This window comes from Euprymna scolopes, chromosome 2, assembly GCF_053919585.1.
Source record: "Euprymna scolopes isolate OS-2025 chromosome 2, ASM5391958v1, whole genome shotgun sequence".
Classification (NCBI taxonomy): Eukaryota; Metazoa; Mollusca; class Cephalopoda; order Sepiida; family Sepiolidae; genus Euprymna; species Euprymna scolopes.
The window spans coordinates 168,285,059-168,301,009 of NC_136483.1; the positions used below are offsets into that span (position 1 = coordinate 168,285,059).

The 15,951-nt window shown below is 36.1% G+C and overlaps 1 protein-coding gene across 6 annotated transcripts in view; it reads right to left on the reverse strand.

Moving 5' to 3' along the window:
- Positions 1–265: 265 nt before the first annotated feature.
- LOC145298702 (uncharacterized) overlaps positions 266–15,951 on the reverse strand; it is a 324,302-nt gene continuing 308,616 nt past the window's right edge. For all 6 annotated transcript variants that reach the window (XM_080144343.1, XM_080144342.1, XM_080144337.1 and 3 more), the window contains 3 exons: positions 7,903–8,040; positions 5,996–6,125; positions 266–3,553 (listed from right to left, as the gene is read on the reverse strand). In XM_080144343.1, the coding sequence (XP_080000469.1) occupies positions 1,415–3,553; positions 5,996–6,125; positions 7,903–8,040 (2,407 nt within the window). In that variant the 3' untranslated portion in view covers positions 266–1,414. The remainder of the gene's footprint in view (positions 3,554–5,995; positions 6,126–7,902; positions 8,041–15,951) is intronic.

A 15,951-nucleotide genomic window follows, 5' to 3' on the forward strand; every position in this document is an offset into this window, starting at 1 on the left:
CTGAGCCGTTCCCTCAAAGAGTTAACTTCTACACAATTTCCATCGCTGTACACACACTAACCCTTATCCTCAAGTGGCCTTTAGGCCTTGATAAGTGGTAACTTCCCTGAAAAAAAAAAAAAAAAAAAAAAATTTAAAATAATATATATATATATATATCTTTTTAAGTTTTATCAACTACGTTCAACATATGATACCCAGGCAATATTGCAGAAATATGCTAAGATGAAAACAGAAAAAAAAAAATATATATATTGATATTACATTTATTTTTTGTTGTGAACTTTTTTTAACTTATAATTTTTAAAAGATCCTTTCAGTTTGTTTTATGGCATATCAACCCTTTTCGGGATGTAAATGCTGAAGCAAAATACTTATTATAATTAATTCATTGTATGCGCTAAATTAAACACAAGTTTCAATTTTACCGATAGCTGGAAAGAGATTGTGGGTTCATACCTTTCATAACAGTCTTCGTACATAATTGAGTGCTATAGATCTGACAGGACTCTGAACTGTTAGTTCCATAGTTCTCATGTTATCCATTGAACCACTCATGAACCCCTAGATTTAAGGAAAGGGACCCATTTGTAATCAAAGAATTAGAACACGTCTACAAAGTATTTTTAAATTAATATAAACATTTGGCTGTATATAGTATTTTGAAGAATTTTTGCATTTTTAATTATTTGTGTATGTTTGCATGGAGTGGAGACCTTTTTACCTACCCGCCAATACCAATCCTGTTTAAATTATTTAGGCATAAATAAAGTTTGCTATGGGACCATAACCATCTATAAATAATATGATAAAAATCATCAGACAATACCCAGAAGCCCGAGAAGTTCTGCTCTACCATTTAAAACTTTTTTTTCCCCCACAGAACTGGCTTGATCCGACTAAAATATTAAAGCATAAAAAAAAAATAATATTGTTTTTAAAAGCCTTTTCTCTTTTAGCCTGCCCCATTTAAAAAATTTTTTTCTTCTGTTCTCTTTCTTTAACAAAAATAAAATAATTGAAAGTTTTCAATCAACAACTATGAGAGAAAGAATAATTACACTTGTGAACATGTCTTATGCACACGTTCTCTTAAAGGGATGAGGAGACGAAGCAGGAGGAGGAAAAATGATACGAGACTTGTTTACGTTATTTTCTTTTGTCTTCTTTTTCCAAAAAAAAAAAAAAAAAAGAAAAAGATACTGTATTAATATCTTTGCCACTCAAGTCTCCTACCATATCAATGAATTTCAAATAAAAATACGGATGAAGAAGGGGAAGGGGGTCCATTCCATCGGAACAATTTCGGGTTCATCTTTATATGCACCTATAAACGATGTGTGTTATTTTAGGCGTGCGCGTTTCAATGTGAGTGAAGGAGTGAGTGTGAACGAAGCACACTTGACAGCCGTCCTCAAGTGGTCTTCAACATTCTCTGTAGTGTGGGACACTTACTGCCTTCACTGTCCGATGGTGCTGCCGCAGCCGCTGGCGACTCACCTGACTCGTCACAAGACGATGATGCAGCATCGCCTTCTTCAGTATCTTCTTCACCCAAAGGGTCAGAGTTCGTTGCCGGCAAGCAATCCTCAGCAGTTGCTGGTACACTCTTGGATGGCGTGTTTTGGACAGAGGTATTCTTCTCAATTGTCGGACCAGCTTCAGCACCATCGCTCATAATTGATATGTCGTTACACGTAGATTTAGATTTGGGACTAGCAGCGACGGTGAATTGTGAAGGAGAAGAGCTTCGACGAATTTTAGCAGAAATACCATTGATTTCTCCAGGAGAATCATTGGCTCTTTTATGGTTGGAACAAGCAGGTTTTTGGTCTTTGGGACTGTTAGCGGTTGGAGGACACTGTGGAGGAGATGCGGACTTAGGTGATGCACAGCATGGACTCGGAGAACATTTGAAACCAGAACAGACGGAATTATCTTCTGGTGAATGGCCTGGATGAACACATGAGTCTGTATTCGGACAGACAACTTTGGCAGAATGCTTACATACATGTCTTTTATCATTCGAGGATTTAGAACAGGATTCTTCTGGACTTGGACTACCAAGTTTTTTCACCTCTGCTTTGGCCATTCGGCAGAGTTCCAATTCGTTTCGTACAATCCATTTATTCTTGCCGACGGAAATGATCTCAAGTTCATTCTCTCCAAAGATAAGGAAATGCCTTTCATATGGAGTTTTCACGGTTGGCACGGTGGCTTTGGCTTGGTTAATATCTTGCTTCTCCTCAGGTGGAGATGCAACTGATGCCACTATTGGTGGCGGTGTTGGCGTGCTTGGCACTATATTAACAGAACGCAGGGAGAGAGGCGTTTTGACATCGTCATGAGACTCATCCAAAACTGGGGTGTTCCGACGTGCCTCAGACAACTTTTCTGATGTTTTGACAGATTTCCGAAGTGGACTCGGAACTATAGACTCCTTAGAAGCAGATGCGGATAGATCAAGAGGGGTGGCAGTGCCAGATGTGTCCAGACCCGGACTGCATGCAGAGAAATCAACAGGTGATTTTAAAGAGTGCAAACCATTTGGGTAAAAGCAGACTGCAGCAGCTGCGGGACTTAAACACGATGGTGAAATATTCATATTACGGTTGGGTCGTGTTTGACCCAAGCCGCGATCAGGCAGACTATAGTCATAGTAGACAGCACCAAATTTGTCAAAACCAATAGGCATTGCGGATGACATTTTTGAAGAACCAGCTACATTTGAAGATCGATTCGTTCCAGACAAAGGCTCAGGGGATTTTATAGAGCTGGACGCAGAGCCTTTACTGGACGATGAACGCCCATGGTCAGCCGAATTTGACACCGACTTTGAGGAAACTGCACCCCGAAGATGTGGAGAGTTTGTGTTACTTCTAGTGCCGAGAATGTTCTCAGCGCTACTGAAAGATGAGTTCGGTAAATTAATCTCAGAATTGGCAATGGACACTGCCTTGTGTGTCAAAGAGTGCGAGATCAGAACAGATGGATTCCCAGAAGGAGTAGGCATTTCAGATTTCTTGCTAACCGAATTGGAATCAGTCGTATCAGCAAGGCCGGAAGTTTTCTCAGAACGAGAGGTTGGTAGTGTGTTCTGTACAGATGATGAATACGTGGCCGATGCTTGATTGAACAGGTGGGTGATGACATCCTGCAACCGTTCCGACTTGGTGGATATTGACGGTGTGCTCTTGTGCGTGGTTTCAACACCTCCACCTTTAGAGTGGCAAGAGTCCGACGTAGGATGGCTTGTGGTGGTGAGGTCGGAAACACCATCGGAGGACTTTGGTCTTCGCTGAGAACTCGTATGTCCAGTCATACTTGGACTAGTGATGGGCTTGTTATCCCCGTTCTTTAGATCAGCCGGTGAATGGACGCTGTTGTTGTAAATCGACACGGAAGCAGAACGAGAACTCATCACATTGTAGAAGCTAGACTGGGCCATTGAGGCTGCAGTCGAGAGCGATTCTGCAGACAGCTGCGTTGGTAACTGGCCAATGTAGTATGCCCTCTGAAGAATCGACTCCTCTATTTCATCACAGCCGGTTAACTGCAATAGAAAGATATACAGAAGTTAGTCGAAAAATGTTTAAAAAAAATAAAATAAACTTATCTATATATTTATAAAAGTGAGAAGGCATGAGGACATTTCTCAACCAATAGACTCAACGAATTTTGGATCTACAGACTTGAAATTTGGTATATAAGGTATTCAGATATATGAAAAACCTTTCAATCAGTTTTCATCTAGAAAAAAAAGGGTTACTAAACAGAATTGAAAAATTAGTACTTGGTAGGGGGAGTCATTGGATTTTTATTTGTTAGTCAACTTTTTCACAAATTTTGAAAACATTTTTTAAAGTTCGTGGCAAGCTGGTCAAATGGTTATCGTACTTGACTCACTGTCTTTAGGTTTTGGTATCTTGAATATTTTTTTTATTTACAAGAAGTAAACGCTTTAGAAAAAACCTAACACTCACATGCATATGTTTCAGTTTCTTTACTTTTTTTTTTTTTTTTTAAAAGGAATTTAACGTTACATTTAATACCGGGCAATGCTGGGTATATCTTCTAATACGCAATATAGAACCTAAAACTGATAAGTTACAGTCAAACCTCAGAACTGTAACAATTTGGATTTCAAAGAAAATAATACAAGTGAAAAATGCATCGATTTTTTCACAAAAAACAATTCTGTGCAGGTTTTTTTTTTTTTTTTTTCCAGTTTTAAATCAATTTGATGTTTTGTTTTTGGAATCTGGGTTTTTCTTAGAAACAATATTTTTTAAATACCTGCATTACATACTTAAAAATACAGGCTGTCTCAAAAAAATGTACTCACACTTCAAATGGTAAGATATTTATTTATGAACATAAAGTGAAATGGAACAACTCTGAATACAGAAAACAAATGCAATTGAAGAATCATGTTTGCAAATGTTCAAATTGATGACCATTTTTGTCCAGATAATGTTGATAACATGCACTAAGAGATTCGAAAATGTCACAAAAAATTTTTCTGAGACATCCTGTACATTGTATTAAAAAAAAAAAAAAAAAAAAAAAAAAAAAAGATGGACTCTGCATAACTCGTTATATTGTTGTGTCTGTTATACCTCTGCATTGTTTTGTGTTCTTTAAATTATCTTTATAGAAATATAATTTATAAAACTATGTTTGTCTGTCTTTTTCAATATTTTCAAACTATCTCTTCTGAAACTAAATACCGTAGAGCGACGCTAGGGAGCCTCAAATGATTGGATTTTTTTATGGACCGTTCTTTTATGGGTCCTTAGCCGATTAAAATAGTTCTTAAGGGGTCAAAAATGGGTCAAAATTGAAAAAAACTGTTATACATTTTGTACATTCATCTTAGTTTATTTTTAATCAGTTCATATGCGTGTCACATTGGTACGGTCGTAACGTCACCAGCTTTGAATGCTACAGTTTTGCGTTTGGTTTCGATTCTAGTTGATGGCCCCCAAATACTTTTTTTTTTTTTACTTATGAAATCATGACTACAATAATTTATACAAATCTGGACAAAATTAAAATATCATATTTAAGCGTATTTTACAACCAAACTAAAGCCTCCCTTCCCCCTGCTAGTAATCTTTATATAAATATTTAATATTTTGTGAATTCGTTTGAAGCAATAAGATTTTTCCAGTTTGTTTTTATTTAAATAAATTTGCTCACTAACCTGTTGCTTAGTTAAAGATTAACATATTAATTTTAGTCTTAAAGTCAAATCATTTGTATGCAGGGTGATGAAAACAAAGTATCCGGCCACGATTAAGGTCTTTGGCGTGGTTTCAAGTGAGGGCCACATCATGCCACCTCACATCTTTGAAGTCGGCTTGAAAGTCAACACTAAAGCGAACCTGGATGTGGTAAAGAGTATGGTAATCCCCTGGTTCAATCAGGTGGCTGTTGGCAGACCCTAGATGTTGCAGCAGGACTCAACGCCAGCTCACAAGTCCAAAGAGACCCAGGCTTGGCTTCAGAAAAGTGCTACGACTTTGTACCCCTCTCTCACTAGCCCCCTGTCTCCCCTGACCTGAACCCGCTAGACTACTTTTAGTCATACGTCGAGAACATCACCAACAGGACCTCCTCCTACAACATAAAAGCCAGCCTGATCGCCGCCATCTGCCGAGTATTTGCGGAGCTCGCGCCGATGCTTGTGGAAAAGGCATGCTCCCAGTTCCAGACCCGCATCAAGGTGGTGATTGAGACTGAAGGCGGCTACATTGAATAGATGTCAGCTCTATTACATAATCAAGTTACCTGAATTGATTTTTTTCAATAAAAGTTTTAAAATAAAGCTGTAGTGTTGTTTTCTTTTGGGCGACAAATTTATTGTTCCACGCTGTATGAACTAACTAGGTTCTATATTACTCAACTTTGATCTAATGAGAGTTAGTATGGTTAACCTTTAAGTTTTTACTTCTGATTTGATGAATAAGAATCGGAAAAAAAATATTTTTACCTCTTCTTCCGTGAGATGAGCAAAGCTTTCAAGATTCCGTCGATGCAAAATTGCTTTGTCTCGAATAATTCGGTTGATTGAACTGATGCTTGGTATATTTTTCTCAGAGCAAACGCCATCTTCAAGTAATCTACACAGATAAAAAGAAAAAACAAATTGAAATATATACATTATTTTGTTTTTTCAATTGTTTACAAGGTCAATATAAGCCGGGAGCTTTTTGTATTTTTTTTTTTTTTTTTTTTTTTTTTTTTTAAATTAAATAAATATTTTTAGACTACTGAAAAAATCCTTGGAAAATATCAAGTCCAGAGAAAACATTTTATGTTAAGCTTACATAGCAAACTGAATCACTTTAAACTTTACCAAGCAGGTTTCAAAATAGAAAAAGGAAAGTTATCTGTGTGTCTAGGTAATAGTAAAAACTACACAAGGCACACTCACAAAACTGATATATTCTCTTTTAGCAATACCTCAGATAAAATATAGGCACATTTCTTTTTAATTCATACTCTTGAGGGTAAATTGGAGCAACATTAATAATTATGGTATATCTCAAGATAAGAATAATAGTCCGAATAATCCAAATTATCAATCCGCATCTCAGAATTTTCTGAACATAAATCTTATTCATTTTAGATTTTAATGAGCAAGTTGTAAAATATATTTTGCAAAACGTCATTCAAATCTTTGATTGAAATTTAAGTTCAGGCCGAGAGTAGTTTTTTTAAATTTTTTTTTTTATTACATTTTCACCCAAACAAGGCACATTGCCACTCAGGTGTAGGGGGCTACTATCAAGGTCAACAACTGCTGGGACACTATGTAGGGATTTGGGCAGCAAGATGTCGGTTCACGTTGCACTTGAACTTCTGCATGTTAGTACATGTAGGGAAGCAGGATCCTGGAATGGAATTCCAGAGTCTAGCGGTTCTGGGGAAGAAACTACTGGAGTAGAAAGATCTTTTACATCTAGGGATCTCTACTGTGTGGGGGTGGGATTTAGCTGCCTGTCGGGTTTGTCGAGGGTGTCTACGTCGTGGGGGTACAAGTGTCTGCAGTTCGTCAGAGCATTCACCATTAAAATACTTGTAGAACAAGCAGAGGGATGCAACGTTTCGTCGATGGGACAGTTCCAATATTTTTCCCTAATTCTGATATGATTACCAATTCTGATCTTTAAAAATCTCCAAAAAGTTAATTATAGAGTAGTTGGTTTTTATTTAATTCTTATTAATTACGCAAGTTAATTCAATTAATAACTCGAGTAATATATGCATATATTTTCACATGCAAAATTACACTTGTGAAAGAAGGGATCTATAAATTTTATTTTTACTGCTGATTAAAATCATAATTTATCATTTCATCATTAGAATTAGCAATGGAAAATTAAGCTTTAAAACAAAAAACAAATAACAAAAGAAGCAAGGAAAAGGATCGATTTTTGGCATTAGAAAATAGGTATGAATTCTTTGGATACCGATTCAAATACCCCATGGCCCTGTCGGTGGGGCATTAGAATACGCCGACTGCCCCCCTGCAGAGGATAAAAGTCCCTCAATGGGGGTCCTGGATATGACCTTAAACTATATCCAGTGGTGAGGCCCCAGCTTGTGGGGTTTGGGAAGTGTGGAGCCACCCTTTAATTACCATTGCTCCCAGGTCCACTCTGACCCGGAGTGGTAGTACCTGTTAGGGTCCCAACTATGGGTTAAATAGAAACTGACGTGAAAACAACAAATATATTCTATTAAAAAAATTTTTTCTTCAAAATCTTTGGATTCGGCATTAAATAACCCGAAAAGGGTTGATATGCCGTAAAACAAAAACAACCAACCAATACCCCAAAAAGTTCCAATTTTTCTGATTTCTGATTCCCAACACTAGCCGAAGAGTAAACTTACTTTTGTCTTATTTCCCAGGCAAACATTTGTGGATTCTCTAATTTGTACTGACGCACTTTATTGACAACATCGGGCGTGGTCACTTTCGGCTTGCTGCCACCGATCTGACCGGGATTAATACTACCAGTCTTCCGATACCTGCAGGGAAAGAAATGGAGAAACAAATAACTAATCAGTTTCAAAGGAAATCGATCACACATCAAATAATACATTACTGGTTGATTGCTTTATTTACATACAAATAAGAGGTTGATGAACCAACATGGACGGGAAAAAAATTTTAAGAACATCATTAATGCATTCAATTATTGGAATTCTTTTGAGATGAGTAATTTGTATATTTTATTTATTTATTTGCGGACTATTATCCTCATCTTTTATAGTTGTTGTTTAACGACGTTTTGCCCAACTATTTCTCTGGCCTTCTTCAGGTGGTTAACCGCGACAGGATAGGAATGCTGAATCTCCAACTGTATCTTCAGTAATTACTGCCTTCCATAGTTGTTGTTGTTTCACCACGTTTTGGCCAACTTAATCCTCTAACGTGGTCAACAACCTGACAAAGGCCAAAAGAATAGTTGGCCGAAACGTCGTTAAACAACTAGAAAAGATCGGATAATAGTCCGCAAATAAATAAATTAAATATCATTAACGCAGTTTAGGATTCTGGCAACTGAAGTTTCATGATTTCACTTATGGAGGCAGTAGGATTATGCAGCCTCCCATCAACACACAAAAAAGTTTAACCTAAAAAAATTGTACGAACATTTTATAGCGATTTGAAATTGGTACTAGAATACCACGAGGAGGGCGAAGTGTAGTTTTGAGAAGCACTATGGTAAATGCCCTCTGATCTACAAAAATTGCTTCAGCAGCCCCATCAGCATTTCCTGGTAGGTTGATTCTTTGGGACACTTAAAGCAATCCATTCAAAACATTTCATTTAGATAAACACAAAGCAGTAATGACATAAAAATTAAACAACTAACAATGTTTCCAATAATAAAATCTGAGATATTTGGCCGTGTTTTCGTTCTAGACAGACACCATATCACCATTATAAGAAGATATTTCTTTGCTTGGATAGGAATAATACAAATGAATAAGAAATCAAAATATCGGGTAATTATTAATTAAAACCTGCTTTTAACACAAGTTGTTAACCGGGGAGAGGCAGGGGAGATGAAACAGAGGGCTCATACCTTTCCTCAAAAGTATTAGCCTGTAAATAACAGCAAAAGATCCGATTAGAGTTCACGCTTTCATAGTCAATTCCATTAGATCAATCACATACTTCCACCTCTTTCCGATTCATTCCACAGAAGAGACGTTGCAAGTCCCTACTCTCTCCTTATTTTAATGGTAAATATTCATCTGAGCTTCAATCTATGGTCCCACCTTGCCAAACCTTCACAAAGAAAAACAACAACTCGTCTAGCTACAACCACTCTCAAGCTTCTTTCCTAGAACTACTCGCATACGGAATTCTGTTCCCTGGCCTGCTTTCCAGCTGACTACAATATGGTCATCTTCAAGTCCAATGTAAACAAGTTCTTGTTGAGCTGTCCCCTTAAATAATTAAGTTCTACACAATTTTCACCACTAACGATTACTATACTGTTGTCGTGGTGATCTTTTTACACTCATTAACCTTTATCCTCGAGTGGCCTTCAGGACTTAAGTGATATCTCCCTCATTAAAAAAAAAAAAAAAAAAAAAAAAAAAAAAAAAAAAAAAATATAGTAAATGATTCATCAAATGTATATTTTTAAAGGTAGGTTGTTTCTTTGTTTGTTTTTTTTAATCATTTATGCCCTAAACAAGACTTGGAACATAAGCAGCTACTATTAAGGAGTCGTACCTTTTGCATGTTAGTACAGTCAGGGAACCAGGAAACGGGGCCCTCTACAGGAGAAGACAGTGTATTCTCCCCCATCCCCCCCCAAAACAGATAGCAAAAGACATAACCAATGAAAGGCATGATCGTTATTACATAAAACAAGTTTACAGAGCTCTTATTATTTGCAACATTGTATCGTATGGTTTTGTCTTAATGTACCAATAGATCACTGCTCATCAAGACCGAAAAGCAACCAAAGGATAAAGGTTGGTTAGTTTGTCACATGATTAGCGAAACAGCATAAGGATTTGTAATGATTCTTGAAACTGAGCAGAATTTGACTTACAATAGATCAATGAGAATTTGTTAACATTAGACTTCAAAACAACCATATTGTAGTTAGCTGGGAAGCAGCTCCGTGGTATCGTTTTTCCACAAATGCGATATTCCTTGAAAAGACTTAAGGTATTATTATATACATTAGTGGGACACATGGAAAGTCCACAGTTATAGTCTTCATTCGTCATGTGTTTCTTACCATGCATCATCATATTTCCATTCTCTCGACACTCGGCGTGAACACAGACCCCACGTAACAGTGTGGACGCACATATGCAAATGGATACAAAATGCGAAATGACGTCACTATAAGTAAAAGGACTATATAAAGGAGAGAGAGCATGTTAGAGGAACGATCATGTGAGGGACGTCACAGTTGTAATGAGAAGTCACGCGTGGCGGGAGAATGCTTGTAAAAAATTAAAAAAAAGGGAAAGGAGTCGAGTTATTACTTGTCCTATATTCCTTGCGACATACCCTGCTACAACATGTTGGCTCCCAGGTATTTACATGTTAATGCATGTGTAAACGTGTGTAACGTTACACACGATAATATTGTTCCACTGATAATTAAGCTGAAATGTAATCATCTTGAGTTGGATTGTGCATAATTTCTTCAGGTTAATGTGCTTCAAAAAGCATTTTTACTAATAGGTAGGGCTAGGACAACAGCATATTCTTTTCCTTGTTTTGGCTCTCAGGTATATATCCACTGATATCTTATATACTTTTATATAGAGTAATGTGGTTCTCAGTTGATTAACTGTGTCGGCTATATACTCGAGAGTCAAAGCAATGAAAAGAATATGCTGTTGTCATAGACCTAGTAATGAGTCATCGCTCATCAAAGCCCAAAGGCCACTCCAGGACCAGGTTAATGATTTTTGTCAAGTGGATGGTAAGACAAATACCTTCAGCATTAAGGATCATAGTTGGATCTGGGCTGAAACTGATTACTTAATGGGACGGCTTAAGAATTTGTTAATAATTGACTTGAAAACAACTATGCTGTAATTAATTGGGAAGTAGCCCCGAGATATTGTGTTCTGCAGATAGAAAATTCTTGGTAAGAAACTTCTGTGAAGTTCTATATAGAACTTCACAGAAGTTCTATTATTCATTTTCCGTATATTCCATGTTCATGGAAGTTCTATTTAGTTTTAAGTACACAGAGGAAGAAAGGAAAATCATTTACAGTTGTAGCATGACAAGTTTTGCCATGAAAGTAATGATGGAGCAGAAAAAGACTAGCAAGCTCTCTTTGATGAGTAAGAGGTTGTAAGAACGAGAAGAGGTCATCCCCTACTAATTTACTAAACAGAGGATAAGTAAATATGGTCATCAGATCCCAGGGCAACAAAAAAGGAGCACAAACATTAGAGGGATGGTACTTTGACTGGTGCTTGGACTACTAAGTGGGCAGCATCTCTGTTCATATTGGAGATGTTGTTGAGCATTTTATAAAGACTGAATTCTTTGTTCTCATTCATGGAAAAAAAAAAAAGTGGCAACTCTAAAAAGGTAATTGCTTTTTCTGACGGATTGACACAAGGCCCTACCCCTAATCTGCTGACCACCTCATATGCACACCCAATAAAAAAAAAATCTTAAAAAAAGGAAATAAAAGATGAAGAAATTGAAAATGGAAGAAATTACAGATCGAGGATCATTTTTTTTCTGGAATTATAAATCCGTCACTGCATATAGATGAGTATGAGGGAGCCATGAGAGGTGCATTGGGGGTCATGGATTGTCAAGTGCAAGGGTGTCAAGATGATGAGGCCATTGTTAATTATGACTGACAGGCTTTTTGCTGCACAACGGTAGGAAAAAGGTCGGATGAATGCAACTCCTCTATATCTTTATATCCACCCCCCATTAAGTAGAGAACATTGTTGAAAAAAAGCCCCCAGAGAAGAGGAAAGGGAAGGTCAGTCAAGAGAAAGTTTAGGGAGGAAGGAGTAAAACTTTAACATAGGAAAGAAGAGAAAAATACATGAAAAAAGTGAAAGAAAGGCAAGAAAGAGGGGGAAGGAAGGAAAGAAAGAAGGGAAGGACAAAAGGGGAAAGAAAGAAAGAAAAGAGGAAAGAAAGAAAGAGAAACAAAATAAAACAGAAGGACAGATTAAACAGGAACAAAATAAAGGAGGGGAACAGACGAAATAGAGGGGGGGGGAAAGAAAAAGAAACTAAAGAAAGAAAAGGGAAGAAAAGAAAAAAGGAAACAAACAAAGAAAACGTATAGAAAGGAAAGAAAGGAAAAGAAAGAAGATCTAAGAATATAAACTAAAAACTGAAATACAAAACTTCATTAAAAATTTATCAATTTTTAAAGTGCACTTTCCTACACTTTACAAAGAATCGCATAAAAATGTAATTTAAATCTAAAAATAACCTTGGATTTATTTTATGTGATGCACATTGTGTTGCACTTAAAAAGAAAAATGTAGTTGAAAATTATACATCTATATCATTAACTGCTAAATAAATACATAAATTTTATCTATCTATATAAAAGCCAAGTACGTCCAAGGATGGAATACTGCTGCCATATCTGGACAGGAGCTGCTAAAAACAGCCTATCCTGCCTTGACAGAGTACAAAATAGACTTCGTGGCTTAGTGGGGGATGCCCTTTTCTCTACCCTGCAACCTCTCTCCCACAGAAGAGACGTTGCGAGCCTATCCTTGTTTTATCGTTATTTCCATGGCAGGTGCTCGTCTGAACTCCAATCTCTCATTCTCTCTCGCCAATCTTTCATGAAAAACACCCGTCTAGCTGAATCCACTGTGAAAAATTTCCCCCACTCATTATCTGTGCCTAAATCAAAACGTGGAAAAGCTTCTTTCTTCTTTCTTAGAACTGCACGCCTGTGGAACTCTGTTCCGTCTGCCTGCTTCCCACCTGACTACAACTTGGAGGTCTTCAAGTCCAACGTTAACAAATTCCTATTGAACCGCCCTCTTAAGTAAACACTTCATTAAATCTCCACACTAACGTACTGTATTTGCAATAACCCTTATCCCTGAGTGGCTTCCGGGCCTTGATAAGTGGTGACCCCCTTGTAAAAAAAAAAAATCTTAAGTGTCCGAAAATGTACATAACATAAAATAAATCCAAATTGATTTTTTTAGACTTAATTTTTTAAATTAAATTTTTATACTTTACTTTTAAAATTATAAATTTCAAATAAAATCTTTTACTTTCATTTTTAAGGTTTATAAAACAAAACATTTTGTTAGACCATTTTCAAGCCTTGTTAGAAATGCTTTCCTAATTTGTACTAACATTATTGACTATAACGTAAGTGCATACATGTTTTTGTTGTGATTTCTTTCAAAGTTCAGTGTCATAAACTCATCTATATATATATATATATATATATATATAAAAGTGAAAATGTTTGTGTGTGTTTGTATGTCTCGCAAAAACTTTTGACACGGATTTTCGCCAGATAGGTATCATTTTAAAGCTCCAACCTTCGCCCAACAAATATCGAAAAATAGGCCAAAAACATTAATTCCTTCGCCCTTAACTGGGCCCTTTTCTACAAGGAGGGTGCCGAAAAAAATCGTTCCTTCATTTTCTCTGCTCCTGCTACTACAACAATGACGTCATGCTTGACCTAGAAAACGTTGACGTTAGTTTCAACCACCTGCAAGTGTTTTTAAAGGTTTAATTTTATCCGTTATTAAGTGTATGTCTCTTTGGCGTAGAGGTAACGTGTCGGGCATTTTTTCCCCGTCTTAGCCTCGATGCTTTGGGTTCAAGCCAGTTTTTCTACCTAAACTTTTTTTCCTCTTTTACAACTTTTTTTTTTTTTTTTTTTACGTTTGTTTGCTATTTTGCTTTGTTTTGGTTTTTCCAATTTTTCTTAACATCGTTTTTTTTTTTTAAATAATATTAAAACAGGGTCACCCTCTCCTACACACACCCCAAAACACCCGGGCAATGCTGGGTACCCCCACTAGTCTATAATATAAATCTCACCTGTCTGTTTAAATGTATGTATGTTTATTTGCATGTCTGCCTAAAACATGCGAAACTTCGATTTTCACGAGATCAGTATTGTTTTGACCCCTCAGACAACAAATATTGAAACATTGGCTAAAAACATTAATTCCTTCGCCCTCAACTGGGCACTTTTCTACAGGGGGGGGGTCTTTTTTCGCCGATATTTTTGAAAGTCATCCCCTCTTTTCGATTGACTAGCCTTAATTTAAACCTTTGCCACTTCCAGTTTGGCGATGGACAACGGCAAAGACGTCACTTTTTTTTTTTTTTTTTTTTTTACATTCTTTTCCTCCTTCGCGGTACGGGTTCAAGCTTGCCTGCCTACTACCACTTTCTTTTTGCTCAACACAAACCTCCAAACACCTGAGCAATGCTGGGCACCCAAACTAGCTACATATATATTATAAAACTCTGGCCCAGTTGGGCGTCCTTGCTTGAATCTTGTATTATATTAAAAAGTCTAAATTTGTTTGTCACCGTCTCAAATTTTATCGTCATGACGTCATTTCTAACAAACTTTTCAAACTTAACTAAAGCCGGAACGGGATATGTTTTGGTTTCAATTTTAACTGATGGCACACAACTCATTTTTTTTTTTTCTTTTGAAACCACTACTATATATTGGGTACAATATGATAATCTATGGAGTATTGGCTCGATAATACTAAATCCGAAATCTGCATTAATTAAAATATATTTAAGCATATTTTACAACCAGGTCACGCTAGGGAGATGCACTACTATATATTGGGTACAATATAATAATCAATAGAGTATTGCCTCAATCATAATAAACATGAAATCTGTATAAATTACAATATCATATTTAAGCCTATCCCGTTGACTGGGTTCAAAAACAGCCTACAGAAAATGGACTGACTCATGAAAGTATGATAGGTTATGAAAAGGAAGGGTTGTAAAGAGATAGCTTCGAATTTGGGGGTATCAAAACCAAAGCAAAATATGATGAAAGTAAAAATAAAATAGATAAACTCCATAATTTATTATACCATACCTGTTCACACTGAAACACTTATCACAATATTCTGTGGATCTTTATTAAAAAACCTTGTTAAACTTTGTGACATATTTCCATTCTATGGAGGTCAGGCGCAAACGGACACCCAATAATTTTATTATACCATATTTCTTCAAACTGAAACATAAGTATCAAAGTATACTTACGCAGATAGATATGAAAAGTCTTTATTAAAGTTTGTGCCTATTTCCATTCTATGGGGGATAGGCGCAAACGCAGACCCCATAATTTTATTATACCATTCCTATTTAAGTTAAAACATACTTATCAAAGTATTCTTATGTACATCTATATCAAAAACTCTTGTAAACATTTATTTTTAATTTTAAAATTTTTTATTTCCATACTTTGTGAATCAGGCGCGTCCGCAGACCTCACAATTTTAATGAATCATCATTATGCCAGATCAAACATACCCATTCCTGTGTCTCGATACATCTTCTATCATTATATGTGATCAGTTTTCTATAATAGTCAACCATATAGGAGCCTATCTGTGACCAAACACACACACAGACGTTCAGCTTTATATATATATATATATATAAAATAAAAATTACAATTAAATTTACCAAAATGATCCAAGATGGTAAAACTAAAGTATATTATTAATATTAAAGAATTAAGATTTAAAAAGTAATCTCAACATGATGTAAAACCTCAATAAAACCAAATAGGAGATAGAGCTTATAATAAGAGCAAATAGTTAATAAAACAGGTTAAAAAAACACTTTGAAAAAGAGTTCAAAACATATTTAATCTAAAAAGTTATTAAGTGTTTCCTTTTCACATTAAATGTTTTTAACTCTTTTTCCAA